Source organism: Astatotilapia calliptera, chromosome 6 (genome assembly GCF_964374335.1).
Source record: "Astatotilapia calliptera chromosome 6, fAstCal68.1, whole genome shotgun sequence".
Lineage (NCBI taxonomy): Eukaryota > Metazoa > Chordata > Actinopteri > Cichliformes > Cichlidae > Astatotilapia > Astatotilapia calliptera.
The window spans coordinates 23,725,001-23,749,630 of record NC_137427.1 but is presented as its reverse complement, the minus strand read 5'-3'; the positions used below and the strand labels follow the sequence as shown (position 1 = coordinate 23,749,630).

The 24,630-nt window shown below is 40.3% G+C and overlaps 1 protein-coding gene across 3 annotated transcripts in view; it reads left to right on the top strand.

Annotated features, from left to right (window-relative positions):
- Window positions 1-24,630, top strand: part of fbxo41 (F-box protein 41) — an 80,945-nt gene that overhangs the window by 27,128 nt on the left and 29,187 nt on the right. For all 3 annotated transcript variants that reach the window (XR_013909702.1, XR_013909703.1, XM_026171179.2), the window contains exons 4-5: window positions 16,286-16,493; window positions 23,168-23,241. Coding sequence is in view for 1 of the 3 variants with exons in the window: in XM_026171179.2 (XP_026026964.1) it covers window positions 16,286-16,493; window positions 23,168-23,241 (282 nt within the window). In the remaining 2 variants the exon portion in view is untranslated. The remainder of the gene's footprint in view (window positions 1-16,285; window positions 16,494-23,167; window positions 23,242-24,630) is intronic.

Here is a 24,630-nt window from a genome sequence, read left to right as displayed (position 1 = left end):
CAGCTAAACAGCATTTAAAGTACGACTCATTATTGAAGAACTGTTTAGATCTGAAGAATGCCTTTAGACTGTTTTAGAGATGGCACGATACCACTTTTTTATGTCCGGTACCGATACCGATATCATAAATTTGGATATCGGCCGATACCGATATGAATCCGATATAGTGTGTTTTTTAATCAATAAAACTTTTCATATTTTGCTGCATTTTGTATAGGTTCATACACAAGTTTTAAAAAACAAGAGACTGAAGCTATTCTGTTATACCTGTATGCAAAAAATGCACTGCACCCAAAATATTTCATAGTTCAGCAACACAGATCAATCTAATAAACTTAAACCTACTCCATCCTCCCTATTCTGGTATTTTAAAGAGTATGCAACCTAACTAATAGGGCTACGAGAACCACCCCCCACCTCATGATGCTTAATCGATGTAATGAACTTTAATTTGATGCAGTGTGAAAAAAAATGCACAGAAATCAATTATTTTTCTACAATATTTAAATAGATTCAACATCTTTCTTCAACAGAATTGCAGACTGCACAGATGGTACCTTCCCAAAGGAAAAAGTACTATAGCTTACTAAGATATATTAGACTTAATAGTTACTATATACAGTAATGGACTTCTATATATTTTACATCAGATTAAAACTTTGGGTGTAAGATTCGGATAATTATTTATTAAAAGCTAGACATTTTAAATGAGAATAAGAAAGAAAAGTATGTCTTTGTGCCCCCTTTTCCCTGTTCATGCCCTATCGGCCCCCCTGGCTAAACTTTGCTAGATCCGCCCCTGCACAGTTACCAGCCGTCAGCTGCGTAGAAAAGGATCCTGGTGTAGAAAGTAATATTAAATACATTCTAACATCAGATTATCAAGCTTAAACGTGCTGCTGTTGTTCAGCCGCTGGTTTCCTCTTTCTGGCGCGAAGTGGGCGATAAACAAACAAGAGAGAAAAGCCGATCAGCTGATCATTGATCAGTTTCATGATTGAAGTAGCAACAGGAGAGGGAGGGAGAGAGAGAGAGGCAGTCGCTCCATATATCGGTTGTTAAGCTTAACGCAGGAATGCTTTACAAACATTCAGAGATGAACTTACACACTTGCTTTACTTCTCTCTGGGATAACTTTCTCGGAGATGAAATGCCGGTTTGGTAGCGAGGATCCAAATGCTCAACCAGACCACTGACAGGTCTCGCGCCACAGCCGCTCTATCACCTGATGCATACTGCTCCGATGTGCTACAGTTATGAGCCGAGTTACGCCATGTCGCAAGTTTTGTGAGGTGCTTTTTTTAATATTTAATGGATCGGATTATATTTTTTTATTTCTCTCCGATATCCGATCCAGTAATTTAGGTCAGTATTGGACCGATATGTAATATCGGATCGGTCCATCTCTAGACTGTTTAGACTGTTTTTGACAGTTTGACATTAAATGGGCATCAAATTTAACTTGACATATGAGTGTTTTTGCAGTACAGTAACAGCATACATGGATAGAAAAACATGCAATGCAACACTATCAGTCATGGATTGGCCTCCCCAGAGCCTGGACCTCAACTTTACTGTAGGATCATTTTGACAGAGATCAGAAGAAAAGGCTTTGAATGTCCTTCAAGAAGCCTGGAGAACTATTCCTGAAGACTACTTAAATAAATTAGAAGAAATCTGCTTAAGAGAGTTCAGGCTATGTTGAATCACTAAGGTGGTCATACCAGATAATGACTTTCAAGCTTGTTAGAATTGTACAAACTGCTTTTGCCTTATATAGTGTACTTCCATGTGTGTTTGCACATTTCAAAAATTGTTGCATCTGTTTCCCCTTTTTCTAACTAAATAAAGAAATGGTGGACAACTCTGGACTTTTTTTTTTTTTTTTTTGAAAATATTTTTATTGAAAAAAGAAAACAGTGCTTGCAGTTACCGAAATACAATCAACCTTTCTTAATTTTCCTAATTAACATATATATATATATATATATATATATATATATATATATATATATATATATATATATATATATATATATATATATATATACACATATATATTATATACATATATATACACATATATATTATATACATATATATACACATATATATATTATATACATATATATATATATATATATATATATATATATATATATATATATACATATATATATATATATATTATATACATATATATACATATATATATATTATATACATATATATATATATATATATATATATATATATATATATATATTATATACATATATATATATATATATATATATATATATATATATATATATATATATATATATATATATATATATATATATATATATATCCATCCATCCATCCATCTTCATCCGCTTATCCGAGGTCGGGTCGCGGGGGTAGCAGCCTAAGCAAAGAGGTCCAGACCTCCCTCTCCCCAGCCACCTCCTCCAGCTTGTCCGGGGGAATACCAAGGCGTTCCCAGGCCAGCCGAGAGATATAATCTCTCCAGCGTGTCCTGGGTCTGCCCCGGGGCCTCCTCCCGGTGGGACATGCCTGGAACACCTCGCCCAGGAGGCGCCCAGGGGGCATCCTTGCCAGATGCCCGAACCACCTCAGCTGGCTCCTTTCGATGTGGAGCAGCAGCTGCTCTACTCTAAGCCCCTCCCGGATGGCCGAACTTCTCACCCTATCTCTAAGGGAGAGGCCAGCCACCCTTCGGAGGAAGCTCATTTCCGCCGCTTGTATCCGCGATCTCGTTCTTTCGGTCACTACCCACAGCTCGTGGCCATAGGTGAGGGTAGGGACGTAGATCGACCGGTAAATTGAGAGCTTCGCTTTTACACTCAGCTCCCTCTTCACCACGACTGACCGGTGCAGCGTCCGCATTACTGCAGCCGCAGCCCCAATCCGTCTGTCGATCTCCAGCTCCCTTCTCCCATCACTCGCGAACAAGACCCCGAGATACTTGAACTCCTCCACTTGGGGCAGGAACTCATCCCCGACCCGGAGTGGGCACTCCACCCTTTTCCGGCTGAGAACCATGGCCTCAGATTTGGAGGTGCTGATCCTCATTCCCGCTGCGTTACACTCGGCTGCGAACCGCTCCAGTGCGAGCTGGAGGCCCTCACCCGATGAAGCCAACAGAGCCACATCATCCGCAAAAATCAGAGATGAGATTCTGAGGCCACCAAAGCGAAAGCCCTCCGCCACTTGGCTGCGCCTAGAAATCCTGTCCATAAAAATTATGAACAGAACCGGAGACAAAGGGCAGCCTTGGCGGAGCCCATCACCCACCGGGAACGAGTCCGACTTATTGCCGGCAATGCGAACCAAGCTCTTGCAACGGTTGTATAGGGATTGAATGGCCCGTAGCAATGGGCCAGACACCCCATACTCGCGCAACACCTCCCACAGGACGCCCCGAGGGACACGGTCGAATGCCTTCTCCAGGTCCACAAAACACATGTAGACTGGTTGGGCAAACTCCCATGCACCCTCAAGTATCCTCGAGAGGACAAAGAGCTGGTCCAGTGTATATATATATACATATACATACATGAAAAAAAAAAACAAAAAAAACAAAACACAACGCCCCCCCCCAGTCCCACACAGATCAACACAACCATCAAACATATTAGAGGAATATAACAGTAACAAAAGTAGATTTAAACAGGCAATACCTCTAGACTAGCAAAATAAGAGATAAAGGGTTGCCACTTGTGAAAAAATTTGGCTGTGCAACCTCTCAACGTATATTTAATTTTTTCAAGTTTTAAAAAAAACATGACATCTTTAAGCCACCGGGAAATAGTAGGACACTTAACAGACTTCCAATGCAACAATATTAGACGTCTCGCTAATAGGGATGTGAAGGCTATAATATCCCTTTGTGTGGAATCAAGTGTAAGTGAGCGAGCAGGAATCCCAAATACAGCAATCAGAGGACAAGGATGAAGAGTTACCCCAAGAACAGTTGACATAATAGCAAAATACCTTGTCCAGAAACCTTGTAGCTCAGGGCACAGAAAAAACATGTGGCTAAGGTGACAAGGAGAACCATGGCATTTATCACATTTATTTTCCACTTCTGGATACAATTCAGAAAGTCTAGACTTAGAGAAATGCACCCTGTGTATGACCTTAAATTGAATAAGTCCAAGACGAGCACAGGAGGTGGAAGATCGTACTCTCGCTATAGCCTGTTCCCAAGACTCCTCATGTATTCGAAATCCCAGTTCTTCTTCCCATGTACGCTTAAGCTTAACATTAGAGTGGTTACTAAAAGACAGAATAGCATCATAGAGTTTCGAAATGGTTCCTCTGTGATGAGGAATAAATGATAACGTAGTTTCCCACTGCTGTTCTGGAGGCAGAGAGGGGAAATTTGGGAAACACTTAGCAACAAAATTTCGAATTTGAAAATAGCGAAACAAATGGGTAACAGGGAGATTGTAACGAGAAGACAAGTTGGGAAAACTATCGAAAACACCATCCACATATAAATGTTTGAACTGTTTTATACCCTTGTCACACCACACTGAAAATGTCGAGTCCAAAAGTGAAGGGGGAAACAAATGGTTGTCGCTTAGAGGACCCGAGGAAGACGGCATTACAAAATTAAAGTGACGTCTAAACTGAAACCAGATTTTGAGTGTGTTAAGAACCACCTGATTATCAGTGTACAGAGAGGGTCTCACGGGTAAAGAGGAATAGAGCAAAGCCGGTAAAGAAGAGCCCTTACATGATGATAGCTCCAATTTACACCACGAGGAACCAGAAGATTTTAGCCAGTAGCAAAGTTTATGGATGTGAGCGGCCCAGTAATAGACTAAAAAATTAGGTAATGCAAGTCCTCCACTAAATCTGCATCGCTGCAGCAAAGTTTTAGAGACCCTAGGTGGCTTCCCTCCCCAAATGAAAGAACCAATAATCTTGTCCAGTGAAACAAAAAAATGTTTCGGCAAAAATAAGGGAATTGACTGAAATAAAAATAAAAATTTTGGTAAGATGTTCATTTTAACAACGTTAATCTTACCGATTAAAGAAAGGGGGAGATTACCCCATCTTTGAATATCAGATGTGACCCTAGATATAAGAGGAGACAAATTTGCTGATTTAAGGCCAGCTAGAGAGCGAGTCACGTTAATCCCTAAGTACTTAAACCCAGACGGACTGAGACGAAAGGGTAGATCGGACTGTTGAAGTTGACGTGCAGCCGTATTAACAGGAAAACACTCACTTTTCCCCAAATTCAATTTATAACCTGAAAACGAACTGAAGTTCTCCAGAATACTTAAAACAGCAGGGATGGAGCATGCGGGGTCAGTCATATATAATAACAAGTCATCCGCATACAATGATACTTTATGTGTAATTCCATTACGGATGATTCCCCTGAATACAGAAGAAGATCGCAATGTAATAGACAGAGGCTCGATGGCAATGGCAAAGAGTAAGGGAGACAAAGGGCAACCTTGACGACAACCACGACCCAGCGCAAAATAATCAGAGTAAACATCATTAGTATGAACACTGGCTTTAGGGGACGAATAAAGAAGCCGAATCCAGGAAATAAATTTATCACCAAAACCAAATTTCTCTAAAACTGCAAACAAGTACTCCCACTCCACCCTATCGAAAGCCTTTTCAGCATCTAAAGAAATCACAAGTTCAGGAAGTTCAGATAGACGCTTTGAGTAAATAACATTAAAGAGTGTACGGGTATTAAAAAACAATTGCCGTCCCTTTATAAAGCCATTCTGCTCTTCAGATATAATTCGAGGAAGCACATCCTCAAGGCGAGATGAAATTACTTTAGCCAATACCTTTGCATCGGCATTAAGCAGAGATAATGGCCTGTAGGAACCACAGGAGGTTGGGTCCTTGTCATTTTTGAGAAGGAGCGCTATGGTTGCTTGTGTGAAAGTAGGTGGTAATGAACCGGTTTCCAAGGATTCGTTAAACACAGACAAAAGCAATGGTGCCAATTTACCAATAAATGTTTTATAGAATTCAATTGGAAACCCATCCGGGCCCGGGGCTTTATTAGACTGCATAGCTGTAATAGCTTTTAATACTTCTTCAACAGATAATGGGGAGTCCAATTGCCCCGCATCATTAGCACCAATAACAGGGTTTGAAAGATTATGAAGAAATGCATTCATTTTAGCTTTATCCGTGGGAAATTCGGACCTGTACAACAAAGAGTAAAATGTTTTAAAGGTAGAATTAATTTCCAAGGGATCTGTAGTAATATTGTCATCAGAGTGTTTAATAATGGGGATCACGCGCGAGGAGGCCTGACGTCGTAACTGATGTGCCAACAAGCGACTAGCCTTGTCACCATATTCGTAATATGAGCCACGACTGCGTAGTAATAAGTGCTCAGCCTCTTTGGTTGACATAAGATCAAATTCTGCTTGCAAATCAAGGCGCTGCTTCAGTAATTCTGGAGAAGGGTTCAGTGTATAACTTTGATCAAGGTTACTAATTGCAGCTATAAGTTCTTTAAGCCTGGCATTAATCTTTTTATTAGCACGGACAGAGTAAGAAATAACTTGACCTCTCAGGTAGCATTTAAGAGTCTCCCATAGCAGAGAATATGAGACAGAATCATCCTGATTGAAGGACAAGAACTCCTCAATAGAGCCTGAAATAAATTCACAAAATTCTTTATCCGCCAGAAGGAGAGAGTTAAATCTCCAAAGTGGAGGGCTACGTTTATGGGTAGAAAGATGAACATCCAATAGCAGAGGAGAATGATCAGATATTACAATACCAGAATAGTCGGAAGAATTAACACATGAATTAAGAGTTCTGTCGATGAAAAAATAATCAATCCTGGAATAAGACTGGTGGACCTGAGAGAAGAATGAAAATTTTTTGATTGAAGGGTTGCGAAATCTCCATGGATCAACAAGATCATTCTGTTTCATAAAATCTGAGAATGTTTTAGACATAGATGATTGAGTCAAATTACGAGGACTAGATCGATCCAAAATTGGATCAAAAACACAATTCAGATCACCACCAAGGATAAGCAAATGTGTATTCAGAAAGGGGATGTTACTCAGCAATCTATTAGCGAATTCAGCATCATCAAAATTCGGGGCATATACATTTACCAACAAAACCTTTTTCTGCATTAGGGTACCAGCAACAATGATGTATCTACCGTTCCTATCAGCGACAACATTGGTCAAAGTGAATTGAACTTTCTTATTAATGAGAATGGCCACTCCTCTAGCCTTCGAATTAAAATTTGAGTGAAAGACCTGACCTACCCAAGGGCAATATAACCTATAATGATCCTTAATGCGAAGATGAGTCTCCTGTAAAAATGCTATGTCAGAATTTAGACGTTTCAAGTGAGTAAAAACCTTAGATCTCTTAACAGGGTTACCCATACCTCTGATATTCCAACTAATGAATCTAAGAGGCATACCTGACCCAGCAATGCTGGGGTCTATATTTCCATTAACCATTTACAAAAAGGAAGAGGAAAAAGACCAAACCAAAATGCCAGTGGCCATGAAGAGCCGAAATGGGACAGCCCCCCCCCAACCCAACCCTGAACACAAATACACCCCCAAGTCTCCACAGAACAGAACAAAGGAGACAGCAGTGTACCCCCAAAGTAGCAAAAATGATTCACCGAAGTGACTGGACTAATTGTTGTCTAAATAAAAATAAAAGCGAGAGAGGGAAAAATAACCTCTCACCAACTTCTCTACAGCATAACAGTGTGCGCGTAACAGTAAACATGTTTTTTTTAAAAAGGGAAAAAATAAAAAGGAAACCAACCAACCAAAAAAAGATCTCACAGTACAAAATATGACTTCCTCAGAAGGAGAACTTTCCAACAAGTCACCGAACGTGCATAAAATTTAAAAAAACAAAAAACAACATACATAAATAGATAAACAATTAAAACAAAAACAACCAAACAAAAAAATAAATAAATAAAAATTTAACAGAAACGAAAAACAACTCAGTCCTATGCAAATCAATGCAGCAAGCTTGGAGAAGATTGTGCCGGACTGGTCCGAAGTTCAAGAGTATATTATATGATCCAGTTTCAATAAATAACAATGAAAATAAAAGGAACCAGCACAATGGCCTAAGAAAACAATGCACAGGTGGCGTTAAACCTAAGGAGAGCGTGAACCCTTAGCAGCATTACAGTATCAAACTGAGGAGCTAACGAGGCTCACCCAGAAATCAAAGTTTTGACATAATCACTGGCCTCCTCTGCCGAAACAAAGTCCTTCTCGACACCCTTATATGTGATGCGGAGTCGCGCTGGATGAAGCAGGCCATACCGAACACCGTCAATGCCACGGAGTTGCTGCCTGACCGTGTTGAAAGCAGCACGAGCCCGTGCCACCCTGGCGGTGTAGTCGGGGAAGACTGAGATGGTCCGATCTCCAACTTTAATCTGTCGGCGTTCTCTAGCACGTCGTAAAATGTCGACACAGTCAGTGTGGTAATGAAACCTGCATACAATGGCTCGTGGACGGTCGCCAGGCTTAGGTGCGGGTTGGAGGGTCCTGTGCGAACGATCCAAAAGCGGCTCCTTCCCCAGATCAAATGCTTCTTTCAGCAAGGAAGCTACGGCGGCAGTGGTGCACGTGTCAGGGCCCTCCGGTACTCCCACTATCCTAACATTGTTGCGCCGCGATCTGGACTCCAAATCTTCACACTTACTTTCCAGCTTGGCTACATGAGCTGTGAGACCCTTGATAGTGTTTTTCATCTCAGCTATATCATCAGAGCAGACAGTAAGTGCGTGCTCCATCTCCTTCACCGTACCTTTTAGCTCAGACATGGTAGCGTCATTTGCAGCTTTATCGATCGCCAGCTGCGTCTTCACCGCCTGCAGGTCGAACTTAATGGTAGACAAAGCATCACCCAGAGTATCCTGAAGTTCCTTTTTAAAGCTGTCGGCGATATCTTTCCTCAGCGAAGCCAGCAACTCGACCTTGAGAGCCTCAATATCAGGATTAGCTTGACATGTGGGGGGCTTTGCAGGAGACGACGGCTCACTCGAGGGTGTGGTCGCGGTTTGCAAACTAGGCCTCAGTTGTGTCTGAATAGTACTGCGGGTTTTAACATTTTTTGCTGCCATTTTACGCCGGCCCGAGTAAAACTTCTCAACAAGACAATCCACAAACCAAAACAGGACTGAAAATACGGCCAAAACGCGCGAATAAATAACAATTTAATCGAAATCGGCGGGAGCTCCCAGACTCGCGTCCTACTCCATCAAAGCTCAACCGGAAGTCCAACTCTGGACTTTTACACAGTACTGTATATGTTAAAATGTTTGTCTCCCTTGCAACACAAAAATGACTTCATGGACCCATTTTTATCATCTGTTTAAAATCCCAAATAGAAAACCTGCTACTGCTTAATTAATTAAGAGCATGGCTACTGCTTAATTAATTAAGCAGTAGCAAATATAGCTTAATTGCTATATTTGCGGTTCACAGGGTGTTTGATTAAATAAGCAGTTTTGAAGACATCTACTACTCATTCATACCATCATTATTGTAGATTGGTTGTCTTCTCCCACATTTTTGTTTAACTTGCACTTCCGCTTTCTGAAAGATTGGATGCAGATATACAAAACCTCATCGTTGCGAACATGCTTTTCAGGACATATCTATTCTGTTTCTAAAGACACCTGAATTTTTGTTGACCTTTCCCATGTAATGAATTCGTTCTTTCATGCATCTGAAATGCTGCAGATCGTCACCTTGCTTTTGTATCTCAGGGTTACTCAGCCATCTGTCTGTTTGTAATGGGAATTGAGATTTCCAGAGAGCTGGTCCACCCGCAGTAAAATGTTTATTTTCTCCCGATTGATCGGAGGCAGCAAAGACCAGGATTAGCGGTTTCTTGGGAAACCAGGTTTTCTGTGAAAAAGCAGCACATTTTAGCCTGCAACTCTTTTATCATCCCCTTTCTCACAGCCTTTCATCCTCGTCCGTCTCACATCTCCTCTCATGTCGCCATGCTCTTCATGCTGCCTACCTCACTGTGTGCTTCTGTGTAATGCATACAAATGTGTGACACTATGACATGATAACACAATGTAAACCAAAAAAAACCCCAGAAAACAAACCATCAGAAACAAGAATAAAAAATCCAGGTGTCAAAACAGAACGACATGCGAGCAGCTGTCCTTTGTTAAAGGAGAGAAAGCCTCGTCGTCTTTATCCAGGCCTTTTAGTCAATCATCTCTGCTCTTAAATATTAATAAAGCATAATTTTAAATTAATGGCCACAGATGATGACAGCTGTGACAGGAGGTTGACCAGTCACTGTAATGAACATTTAGACAAAACCCTTCAGCTGAACACGTCTTATTATCCGTGTCTTTTCTAAGCTGAAGTGTTTACATTTGTTTTTGGAGTCGTTGCTTCTTAGTGCTTCATACAGTCGCCAGCTGTCTGCTGTTTGGTGCCGAGCAGGTAGTGTCCAGATGGCTCTCAAATTTTCAGTTAAGTGCAAAATCAAATGCACATGCATACATTTTTTTTATCTTGTGGGTGTTTGTGTGTAGCTTCAGAGATGTTGGCTGTGGAGACGTGTGCCTTTCTCTTGAATGAAATGGACGCAGATGCAACTTGCCCTGTGGTTCTTGGAAAAATCGGCGGCGGTGTTCCAGTTGCTCCAAAACAAAAGTTCCTGATTCTTGTCTTAAAACATTTGGTTTCATAATACTAATACTTGGTTGGAGCCTGTTTACCTTCACAGCTGCTTTAACTTCTTCATCAAGGGGTTGGAAACATTCCTCTGAGGTTGTGTTCCATATTAACATGTTAGCATCTCACAGTTGCTGCAGATTTGTCGGCTGCACATTGATGATGTGAATCGCCTGTTCCACCACAAACCAAATTAGATCGAAAGCTGGTGACTGTGGAGTCCAGTACAGTGAACTCATCACGTTTAAGAAACCAGTCTGAGATTATTTGAGGTTTGTGACACGGCGCATTATCGTGCTGGAAGCAGCTATCAGTAGATGTGTACACTGTGGTCATAAAGGGATGAACATGGTCAGCAATGACACTCAGGTAGACTACGGCATTTAAAGGATGCTCAGTTCTTTTGACATTTCCATCGAAAGTTAAAAAAAAAAAATAGGACCAGTTGGATGAATGTTGTAAATTGTTTTTATTTGTGAAATTTGGACAAATCTTAGCAGACTGTTTTCCCACTGTTTGCAGTCTTTTTGTTAAGTAAGCTAACCATCAGCTTACCAATGTCAGAGAAACTTTCATCTTCTCACTAAACTCTCAGCTGTTTTTTTTTTTTTTAGTATTACAAGGTCTCAATTATTTCTCAAAGTTATAGAAAATAGTGTGAAAATAAGATGTATGCTGTGTCGTTTACTATGAAGATCACTGAAAAGTGCATGAAAGGACAAAATTCTATGTCACCATTGGCTAACGTTCACCTGGAATAGCCTGAAAAGATGGGATTTCTTCTTTTCCAGGTAAACACCCAGGCATGTTTATCACCTTGAGGTATTTTTTCGGAGGTGTGAGAGTGAGGTGTTGTGAATATGTCAGTGTGTGTAAAAAATTGGGATTGACAACAGGAAGCAGCTACATCCCATTTCCCTCCTCTCCTTAAACCTCCTGTGCTTTCTTCTTCCACATGACTGCAGCTTTCTGTTTGCTGTCTGATCTTTTAGCTTCTGCAGTGTGTTATTTTTTTTTTTTCTCACAGTCGTTGTGGCCCTTCCTTCCTCTTCAGCTTCAGCTCCCTATTTCTCGTCTCCTTGTCTGTCTTTTTTATTGAATTTAGATCTTACCAAAAACTGACAGAAATATTTATTTTTCCTTTTCTTCCTTTCTGACCATCCTTTACCATCAATCGTGTTCTTTTGTTCTCTCGCCTCATTTCCTTCCTTCTTCGTTAGCATAAGACCGAGTAAAGCGTCTGTTAGGCTGTCAGGCAGCATTGGGGAAGGATGGGAAAAGTGTTCCTGTGTGGCGTCCATCACGGGGTTGGTGTATCCATCTCCTGATACAGCTGAATAATTAATTAAGACAAATTAAAGATGCATGAAAATTTAGATCCTGAATCACATGCGCCCTAATTTTGAGTGCATACTAACCAAGCTCAATAATGTCTATTCCAGGATTTTCTCAAATGGATATTTGCTACTTTTCTGGAGGCTGAACTTAAAACAATACTCAGTCGTTGTGTCCTCTGTTTATTAAACCGAATAATGAGAACAAAACGTCAGCTTCAGGTTTTCTAATGAGACATCTCATTATGTACAGATCTAATTATTAAATCAAAGTAAATAGTTCTTGAAGTCATTAAACATAATGAGATGCATGTTTAGTGTAGGATGATTTAATGATATAATCTGCAGAAGCTGTTTGCTTATTTACGTCATTATGACTTTAGGACTCCTCCAACCATCATTTGCCATATGGTTTTTGAAGAGGGCAGTAGTCACCAGCCTTAAGAACTACAATCATTCACTAAAATGGTTAATTTGACTGGAGACTGTTCTGTGTAAACCTTATTATCTATGAAAGCTCATCTAGATTGCACAAAGAGGAGAGGAAACTACTCTTATCACTGGTTCTTCTGTTATTGTTTATCCCTTCTTTTCCTTGAGGCGGAGCAATTTTATTTGTAAAGTGGATTTTACACAGAAAGACAATTAAGACCAGTCCTGAGCTATACAATCCATCCATTCTATTCCACTTATCCTTTTTCAGAGTCGCTGGGGGGCTGGAGCGCTGGCGAGAGGCAGGGTACACTCTAGACAGGTCACCAGTCTGCTGCAGGGCTAACACATAGACACAGACAACCATTCGCACTCACACCTATGGGCAATTTAGAGTTACCGATTAACCTATCCCCATTAACTGCATGTCTTTGGACTGTGGGAGGAAGCCAGACTGCCCAGAGAGAACATGCAAACTCCACACAGAAAGGCACCGGCCTGATGGTGAAATTGAACTCAGGACCTTCTTGCCATGAGGCAACAGTGCTACCCACCGTGTAGCACACACGTGTGATATACGTCACACTAAAATTCACAAAATCTCTGTCAGTCCTAAATGATCAGGAGTTGAATCCAAACTTGACATACAGAATTCAGAATTCGTAGTCATCATGTGGGTCATGTGCCCTTCAACTAGCAGAGTTGTTGGGGTGAACGGAGAAAGACAGGAAAAAGACAAGCTGTGTAAACATAACATTAAAATTTGGATTTAAATTAATGCCGTCAGCATTAATCTTGTTAAAATGACGTTAATGTCATAACCGCATTAACGCGGATCGTCCCTAACGCGTTAACGAGCTAACCGCGCTAACGTGTTGAGGCCGCGTTAACTCGCTAACGGAGATTTGCCGCGTTACTGCAGTTATGGCGTTAACGTCATTGTAATGAGATTAACGGTGACAGCACTCATTTAAATATATCTAAAGACTTAAAGTCCTCTGGAGAATGTTGTTCTCTGCTGAACAGTTTATCTTCATGTTGGCTAAAACCAGATCCTCACATGTTCAGTTTGTCCCCGGTCATCAAATCACCTAAATGTGTTGGGCTGGATTTTCCTCTTTTTCCTTTTGCAAAACTAAACATAATGAGATGCATCGTTGGGAATTAACAGTGTGGTGATGGTGAGATAAGACAGTTTACAACAAGACACACATGCTTAATGTTTTCTGTGTACATAAACACAAAGATTTTTATCTCGAGTAGTGTAGATAGTGTACAGTAGCAGGCCTCTTAATCAATGTAGGCTCAACTTTATACAATTCGGTTAGTGAGCACTTGATAAAAATCATGCTATCTAAAGTTGTGAGCAATTACTAAGTGACTCCGAGCTCTAATCACAGTCGATCACATTTCATCGTGGTGAGAAGCCGTTTGATTCTGACATAATTTCCAGACTCGCTGATTATTTACTCACTGATGTTAAAGCACATTTATTGCTGGCCTACAGTTTGCTACCTTGACTAATTCTGGAGTCGTTTTCTTTTTATAATCTTTGCCTGAAGATAAGAAAAGTTATCTGTGCCAGGCTCGAAGCTATTTTTATCTCAGCTTGTCCCCATTTCAGGAAGTTGTGCGTGTTGTTGCTGTTTTGGATTCTGCATCGTATGATGGTTTAGCAACAGCGGATGTTTGACATTAATTTGACATGAAATAAGTGGCTTTGCTTGTTTCATGACCACAAATCCATTTAAATTGAAGTGGCACGGGTTATATGTCTCCATTCCATGTCTGCAGGAATCCTCTGAACTTTTCTTTTGCTTCCTGAAGGTCAGATAGTTTAATAAGCTCTCCTCTCTGACATTGTTTAGACGGTAAACACTGGGATGTTTGTATGGATACAGTCAGAGACCAATAAAGGAAAAAGACCTTGGAAGCTGTAGACATTTGGATTGATGAGCATTAAATATTATATTCACATATTTTTGTAGATTTGGAAATGAGTAAAAGACAGATTTTTAGTTTGTATCAGGCAACAAGGGAAAACTTTTCAAAAGACCAAAGGACTGTGGGTCCTAAATTGTGGAACTTGCTCTCGTCCGACTTATGATGTGTTCAGACCTGCTTGTTGTTTAATACCATCTACTCAAGCTGTTATTATTTTTCAGCTAAAAAGCTAAAGCTTTGTCTCTTCTGCCCACAATAAGTTAATGTGTTTTATTATTTCAAGCACATTGCAAGAGTCCGACCGTGTCTTTTTTAAGCTAATGCAGAGACACAGAGTCACACTTACAGGATTAATCGATCAGATCAATCCTCTTCCAGAGAAATCTTGGCCACTGCGTTAACTTCAAAACTCTGCTGCACGTATTGGCAAGGACCAGAGAGGGAGGCCACATTACACCAATTGTAAGGTCTCTGCTGGTTTAAGGTTCCCAGTCACAAAGATATCGTTTAGTTATTGTGCTCCATGTTTATGGAGCAGTCTACCTGATGACCTGGTGGCTGCTCAGACTGTTGAGATTTTTAAAAGCAAACGCAAGACTTTCCTTTTTATTGTATTTTACTTTCATTCATTTACTGATATATTTTCATTGCATTTTTTTTGTTTACCTGTTTATTCATCTGTTATTATCTTTATGCCTTTATTCAGCTCTAAGTCAGTAGGATTAGCTTCTCTCTCATCTGACTTACGGTACATTTGAATAGTGCAGACAAATTTACCTCCTTTCTCTTTTTCCGAATCACTTTCAAATCAGTATCACAGTATGAAGGAAAGGTGAATCTGACTGTGCTTAAAAAAAAAACAAATACAAATGGAACTACAGTGAAACCTAATCAAGTTCAAACTAACTTTGATGTAAGTAATTTAGGAACTGTGGGTTGGTGTCAAAAGTCAAATCATACCTGCAGGTCATGGCATGAAATGCAAAAACACATTCTTAACTAACATTGAATTAGCAGTTATGTTATTGTTTTTATGATTGGTTAAATTGCTATGAATGACCTCTTTTACTTGGATAAAGGATGGTCCAGTGTGTCCTCTCCTAAAGGAGGCAATAAAGGAAGCACTAGAGCACCTTTCCTCAGTATCTAGAGCAGCTCTTATTATGGCTGCCACACAGATACTTCTGGGTCACTTCACTCTTAGAGACATTTAGGGTCGGAAACTGTCCATCATTAGTTTTAGATAAGTTTATTGATATCCCTTGATGAGAAGCTTTTGTTCTGAAGCTTTTGCAGCTGACTAACAAGTTGTCATTGATTTCAGTAAGCTGTCTTCTCTTCTACCAGTTCCTACTCCCCTCACACACATATGGTGCCAACAGAGGAAGCTATTACAGAAACTAGTGCAACTATAATTGAATGCAAAATGCATCTGAGACTATTAAACTGCCCTGAAATTAAGACCAAGGCTGTCTGGGTCACTCGCTGTCCCTTGAAATGACAGGAATTTGCCCTGCTGTGTTTGCAGTGCAAGTATCCAGCTGCTCTCTCACCCTCTACTCTCTCTGCTTTTGTGGTTGTATTGTTTATTTATCTGTGTCATCAACCCTCGGTGTCTGTTTTCAGAAAAGGGCGGTACAGCTGGTGGATGCGTGAGAGAGGCTTTTGAAGGCAAAATCTGTACCCACATGCATTAATAAACTTGTGTGCGCAAAAATGTCATCAGGACATGAATGTTTCTGAATGAAGGAGGTTTAGGAGATCTCTAATTTTCCCCACAGCCCTCCAAATATCTTATTTCATGAATCCTAGCTTCCAGCAAGAAGGAAAGGTTCACACCTCTTCCCCTTGTGCCCACAGGGAGGTCGCCCAGATTGACCAGTTCCTTCAGGAGACGGCGGCCCGTGAAGCAAACGCTAAGGTACGCTTGCAGCAGTTCATTGAGGAGCTTCTGGACCGAGCCGACCGGGCCGAAAAACAGCTGCAGATCATCAGCAGCTGTGGCACCACGCCGAACGGCAGCCTGGGACGCTGCAGCCTGCAGGCCTCGAAGGGCAACGGACGCCAGGTTAGGATTTTTGAATACACGTTGCTGTAGGTTCACACTATGAAACGTGTGATAGTTCCTGTCAAAAGAAAAAAAAATATATAATGCATATAATATATAACATATTTTGTGCCATACGTAACAACACCTGATGTACAAATTGGTTTTTAAATATTTAACTGCTCCTTATCACACCGATTGTCGTTGGTTGATTTTCCGATGAACTTTTTCTATGTAATTTTGTAGCACATTTTAACTGGCAAAAGTAAGTAACATTCTTAGTTTTATTGCAAATAAGTAATGTTTCATTAACATTTAGTAGTGACTTTTTTCACTTCCAGAGACTCTTAAAGACTCCTTAAACTGCAGGAAACTCCACTTCCAGCATTCTGGCAGTCATTAACAGAGCAGCTTGTTGCTGATGAAAAGTACATAACCATAGATTGTATTGATTTATGCCTCTGTAATGCACCACAGCTCGAACCGGTAATAGACTTCAAGATGCCTGAGACAGCAAGTCTACTGTGTTTTACTGAACTGAAGGGTAGTCGCTGCCTGTTTTTCACATATGAGCAGTTGAAATTAAATAAGATATTATTCTGGATTAGTGATGCACCAAATTCTGATATTTTTATTTGGTTTGCTTATTCGGAGCAATTATTACCCCTTCTGTGAAAACATAAGAAACAAAACAAGACAAACCTCTGCCGGCACGTCACTCTCTGGGCAACAATGTTCCCTCTAATTTTTCACGTGTCTGAGCGAACACACAAACTCCCTGAGCGGTCCCTTGGACCACTGTGAGCGACATCAGACGTGTGCACTGTGGTCACGCCAGCATCTAATCCATCCAAGTTACATGGTTTATTAAAATAATCAAATTACAGCATTTACATTTATGTTAGACTACTTTTAATTAACTGCTTTAGCCCACTTACAATGAAAATGTAAAAAAAATCTAGTCATTCACCTGTGCAGTATGTTAACACTATTGGAAGTACAAATAACTTGAACTCCAATTTTGAAAACACAAGTTTCTTTCTTTTTAAAAAAAAGCTCTGACTTGTATTATGAGTCTGTGGTCTGGGAGAGAGTCCTGTAGCTCTCTATAGTATATAATGACCAATGCTGGGCAATTAATTATATAGCTACTTCTTCAAAAAGGTTACTCAGTTTGGCAAACAACAAAGATTTTTGCAGCTATGTTTTTTTTAAATGCAGCCAAGGCAGTTTTAAATAAACATTTCAAACTATTTACAGAACAATCAGCTGTTCTGCATCAAATCTGATGCCACACAAATTATTTGTGCCACTTCAAAAAATAATTTCTGTCCACTATGAGATAAAGGAGAACAACAGCCTGGTACCTGCAGGCCTGACAACAGAAGATGTATCACTGCTGTAACACGTGTAACATTCAGCAGTCGCCTCATTGTTCTGACACACACAACAAAACTACACACTAACTACATAAGATTTGCGCTAAACGTCTCAAATCTCAAAGCACCGCCGTCACTCCTAAAACTTCCCCCCGTTTCTTAACAACTAGATGTCACGTTGCCATATCAGTTTTTTGATTGGTCGACATGGTACTTTTTTGGACGAATAGGAAAGGGAGAGAGGGGTGGAGTTTGTTTTTGCTCACAGGCGGAGAGCGCTTTCAAGCCTTTTTCTTATAAAACGCCGTTTTTACAGTTTCTTCCCGCAGTAAATATAAACAACGATAGTATTCAGCAAGGAAACCAAACATTGCAGATATTTTTATCATAACTCTGGTTTTACGTGGCCTATCAACACGATTTAAACGCTGGTATAAAGTCCACACTTTTTCCGTCAATTGTTCCGTCTGTCCTGCTCACATCTCCAATGGTTGTCCACGTTGTCATTAATGTGGCTTCACTTCACATCAGCCACGCCGCTTTGTTAGCTAAAACACCGGTGTCGGCACGTAAGGACGCTGTCATAGCCTGTCAACGACGTTGATTAGCTGCGTATATACGAATGTAAATCGCATTATTGGCTGGACTATGGGATAAGGTGGCATCGTTCTAATCCCATACGGGCGCAGACAGTCACTCACTGACTAACACTGCAAAACAGAATTGTTAAAGTATTAATTTTAATTTCAATGCAGGTTAGATTTATTTTGTGCGCAACACAGATTTTCTGTGCGCAGAGACCGTGGCAGCAGTGCGCAATTGCGCACGTGCACAGCTTAGAGGGAACATTGCTGGGCAGTATTTACTTTTAAGGGAATAGTACTGCATTATATTTTAATAGTATTGTAAACTTTATGTAGGAGTAGATCATGGAAATAGGTATTGATTTGTAAATAACTGGACACGAACAACCTGTGCATACTATATCATATTATACTACGGGATATTTCTAGATAACTAGACAGCTCAGTCTCTTTCCTTTGGCAATACTCTCTTATAAATATCTAACATATTTTACGGTCAACTTGTTAGAAAGGCAGATGTGAAAATTAAACGTGAGATCAGAGGTCAAACGTGACGTGATATTTGGATGCAAGCTATGTTTAGTCATATTTAGAATCCCCATATTCTTTCCCCCCATATGTTTAAATGTGCAGATGTTTTTATTTAAGGTTATATTGTTTGGATATAAAGTGAGTCCTTATATCGTTGTACAAGAGATAATGTTTTCTATAGATTAGATTTTGTTAATAACCATGTGCTCTATATATGCAAGTGCATTTTATTAATATTGCACATTTATAACCAAAGTGCTTTCAATTAAAATAAAACTGATTAAACAAATTCCTTTCTTCAAAGATATGGGGGTAAGCCTAGCTGTATATATTGAACTGATAATATACAAAGCATTTTATTTTATACTCTATCAGTGTGATCTTCCTTCATCAAGGGATTATTACAGTAGGTACAGTTTTACAGTTGTTACAGCATTCAGCATCAAAGCTGTTGGAACAGTGAAGCTGTGCAGCTCGGTACATCCTGATCAGAAAGTGTGCTCCTATTAAAAAAGAAAACTGGAATGCAGCTCTTCATCTCCAGGCTCGGTGCTTGAACCATGCCTCCTTGCTCCTTTTGTTTTGCCGTATTACACAATGATTAAAAAAAGCTATAAAAGCACACAGAGTCTGTTCTTAATGTCACGTATTCAAATTACTGTACGACACTTATGGAAAAAAAAAGGGGTCACCTGTTTCACAATGCACTAATGTGTATGCTGCCATGGAAACAGTTCTTGCTCTCGCTCAAGATTTCAGCATGATTTTTAATCAGATGTGATGTGGTGCAGAGCTGCCTGAGAGGAATCATGTCCTAGGATTACCGTCTCTGAGTGCACAGATGATGTCGGCGTCCTCGGGTTATCGCTTTATAGTCAGGTGACCAATTATAGACAAATCTTCAAAATAAAGTGTTTTACTAAGGAGTTGGGCCACTGTGGCCACATGTTTTCCAAATGATATTCCATTATTGGATGTTATCTGACCAATCAGTCCAAATTCTCCAGTAGCTCTTCACTTGGGTTGAGATCTGGCCGTAGCATATGATTCAACTCATTTTCATCCTCGAGTGAACCTTTCAGGGCATCAGGGCAGACAAAGGGGGTGATTCAGAAGAGTGAATGTATTGATTCAGAGTGATCCTTCTTTCTAAGGTCAGGGCTTTTAAAGTGTGGCTCTTGGTAACATTTTATGCAGCCCACGAACATGATGAGGATAAGAATGCACTAATGCACATTTCATTCATCCGAGTTCATGGCAGACTCTGACAGAACAGGAGAAAACAAGTATTTCTCTTCAACTTCTTCTGCTGTAGTCATCATAGCTCACAAACCTTTCTAACACTGACAAATCCAGCAGGTATCAAGGAACACAACAGTCTCAGAAGAGGTTATAAAAACATTAACACCATAAACCACTATCAACTTACCAGGCAAAAAGCCTGCTACAGTCACACTGTAGCGGAAACACTGATTGGAGACAGTGCCATAATCACGATTATTGCAATAGTTGCAACGAACTTGCGATCTTGTTCCTTTAAAGATGGGAAACAACAGTACTCGCAGTCAGTTTCCATTTTCAAAGTGACTTCTTTTTTTGCAAGAGCCAGTCTGCAATCAGTTTGTGATTGATTGAGGTGAAGTTGGCATTGGCATAGAGTCTGTGTGGTTAATGGGCGATTAACTGTCATAAAATGGTAAAAATTGCAAGTCTGCTGTCATCTGTTGTAAATCTGTTGCAACAGATGACAGCAAGATGCACAGAAATTCACATTAACTGCTCGCATTTAGAGTTCACCCAGAGCCTCATACACACAGAAATTCCTGTTCAGATGGTGACATAGTTACTGCAGGATGGAGATTTAACTGCAAAATGAAATAGGAAATAAACAACCTCGATTTCACATGGGAACATAACCAGAATATAACCAATGTAGGCCCCTGTTACAAGGAGACATGCTGTAGATGTGTTGCATTCGTCAGTGCAGACTGACTCAGACTGATTGCAATGTGCCGGCAGTTTGAATTTGTTTATAAATGACATGTCGGTTGCTTGCAAACCAGTTGGTTATCCAATCTGTCTGAGAGTTCAGTCAGTCTGAGTTGGACTGTGATTGTTTGGAGAAAGGTTGCCTCCCATCAGGTGAAATGTGCAGTCGCCTCATGATGGAAACTGATTGATACTGTTGCATGTTTAAACACTTGGTGACCAGTTGGTAGCTGCAACTACTTGCAATCGGTTATTTTATATATGATATTTATATACTTATTTTTTATTTACTAGTTGCAAGGAGGTTGCCTTCCTTTTTGTACTTTAGTGTGACTAAATACGAAATCCCTAAATCTGCACTAAGTTAAATGCTTTTGCCAGAGGTCCCTTCCTTCCTGTTAAAAGGGAGTTTTCATTCCCATTTTCGCCATGTGGTTGCTCATAAAAGGTTGTTTGACAGTTAGGGCTTCTCTGTATTATTGTAGGATCTTTAACTTGCAATATAAAGTATCTCAAGGTGATTGTTGTTGTGATTTGAAATATTAGAGAACCACATGACCTGTGAATGACCTGAAACTACCTACATTTAGTCAGTTTCTTGTCTCCATGCTTGTGCACTGTAGGACTATGAGTAATCAGCATGACAAGTACAAGTGTGGAGGCACTAACTGGTTGGCACCTTGTTATACTGTCAAGGGTGTCTCCACCTCTCTATATGGCCTGAGAAAGGTCGCCCTCATCTTCCTGCGAGACAGGTTTTAGAGTGACAGGGGTATTTTAGGACTGGTGGTGAGAGAAGGGATGGTTTATCTGCTCACTCTGTTGTTCTTTCCAGGCTGACTGTAATATAATTTTCACAAAGAATGAGAGGAATATACAGCAGCTTTAATCTGACTGTGATTCTTTATTATGTTTTGGGTTTGTAACAGAGAGCAGAAGAGGTAGAAATAGACAAATGCTGACGTTTGGCTCGAATTTAAGCCACCCAAATTGAGTTATACCTCCCGATGAATGCATTTGATTAAACCCATTTCTTGGAGATGTGCTCCTGCTCTGCCTTCACTGCAGTCTGTCCAGGAATGAAAGGCATGGATGATACTCGCCTGTTTCCTCCACGGTCCATTTTCACTGGCAGTGGCCCACAAACAAGCTGTGTGAGTGAAGCAGAGAAAAAGAGAGGGAGCAGAGAGGGAGGGAGACTGTCTGTGTTTGCGCACATTTTCCCTCTGTGGCACGTCGCCGGTTTGGTACACAGAGTTCCACCTGGCATGGCTTCACACACGCACACTTCAGTGCACATGCAGCTTTGAGAACGGTGTGAAAAAGCGACAAGGAAGATTTTGCGCTGGCAAACACAGAGAGTCAGATTGCACACTTACAAGCAAATGCATTTTAAAAACCTGCTCTCAGAGCTGCAACCAAATATTTTAGATTACAGGGTTCTCTCTGCAGTGAGTACAGTGGATAGATAGAAGTATTGATTGCTCAGTCAGTCAGGTCCATCCAGCATTTTGCTCTAGAAAAAGATATTTTGACTACTTTCCATCCATTTTCTTTGGGTTATCCAATTCAGGGCTGCAGGAGTTTGTGCCAGCTGGACAGGTTACCAGTCTGTCGTGTGGCTAATACAGACAAATGATCATGTTACACTCACACCTATTCACGACAATGATCCTGTTCCAATGCCTTGCTCGTGTGTACAGTACAAATCAAGAAAATGAAATGTGATGAAAACACGTCACTGAACCGCACACAATTACCTTTAATCAGAAAACCACTTTTGTTAATCATTCTAGTCATGATTGTATTCTGTTTGACAAAAATCAGAAGTAACGGAGCCTGTTTGAGATACGTTTAGAAAACCTTCCCCAGATAACTGCAAAATAGGCGGCGGTTTCATTTTCTATGATTTCATTCCACTTCCAGTGAGATTTTTTTTAAGCAGGCTTCTGTACTCAATTTATTTTTGTAGCAGTTCTAATTTACTGTGACAGCTGTTTGTTAGTAATACATACAGTATCTTGTCCTTCAATTAAATGTCTTGTTGTACTTTGTGTTTTGGTAAAATATGTATGCTCGCATTTCTCCATCATAAAAAAAAAAGATCAGCCTGTAAAATAATGTTTGAGAATGATGGGGAAACAGGACATTTTATTAATAACACGTTTGATCCGACTCTTTGTTTTCTTTGTGTTTCTCTCTCTCTCTCCAGAGAAACTCGAGCATCTCTGGGAGCACGAGGGGAATGTACCAAGTGTCAGAGCGACGTTCCTCTCCCAGCACAGGGTGGGTCAGCAACACACTGCTGTACATTCGACACATGAGTTATCCATTCATAGTACCATTGTACCATGAAGAGCTTTATGAAACACATGTTGATGTACATTGGAAACGGGATGCAAAAGCAGGATGCTGAGGAAGGCAATACATCCAAAAAGCAAGCCTTCATTTTTTGACCCCCGAATGTTACAATGTGTGACTGCTGGGGAAAAAAACCCTCAAAAAACAGCAATGTGCACTTTCACTAAATGCATTTTCAATAACATACTGACCGCTCGGGTTCTGATGGTAAATAATGTCTTGTGTTCTTCTACACAGTGTTACACGCAGATGTCAAATGTCCAGATGTTTATTCTCTGTATAAATCCTGCACTCCACCCGAGCCTTAATCCTGAGGACCACACAAACTTAAGAGTTTAACCTTTTATCAAAAACACATTTTTCCCCTTTCTCTCATTCATTCATTTTATGCCATGATTTTGGTTTAAATTAATGATACTTCTTAGTTAGGATTTCTATGGCTGAAGTAAAATTCCCCGCCATCCATCACTTATGACTCACAGCTAACCCGAAATAACAAATGATTTTATAATCATTCTAAAGGCTCGCAATACAACAATAGACGTTACTCAGGTGGTGCATCACCATGAATTATTAGTTAAAATGATCTTCTCTGCTTTCAGAAAAGATGGTCCAGTGCATCCTCTGCTAAAAGAGTTAATAAAGGAATCAGTGGCGCTCCTTTCCTTTGTGTTTGGAAAATCTCAATGGCTGCCACTTCCAGGTCACTTCACTCAGAAACCTTCCTAAATGAAGAATAAAAATTCAAACAGTCAAGTAGGGATGGGTATTGTTTCGGTTTTATCCGATACCGGTGCCAAATCGGTACTTTTGAAACGGTGCCGGTGCTCAAACGGTGCTCAAACCGGTGCTTAAAGAATGGAGAACACAAACTTTGTCCAAAAACCTCTCATGTTCAGCTGTTTTTTGTAAAAAGATAACAATGTTAGCCTTTTCTGCAGCTATGGGGCATATATGGTATCACTCATGGCTGGAAGCAGGGCTTAATCAATGGAAAAAACACAAACTTTGTCCAAAAACCTCTCATGTTTAACTGTTTTCCACTTCTTCTTTGGTCATTTTAGCCTTTTTGGCCAGGGTGAAGAGAGTATCTGCCATCAAACAAGAAGACAGCCGCATGTAGCTATGATGATGTTTGCTAGTTCACCTTACATGCATTAATGTAATAACGTGGTTAGCCTACTCAACATAAATTACACAAGAACAACATTAAGCTACTCACGCAGAGAAGAACGGCTGCTGCTGCCATCAAATACGGCGCATTTCTCGGCTTTAAAAAAACGCTATGCGTCGCCAGGTGTTTCATGAGATTCG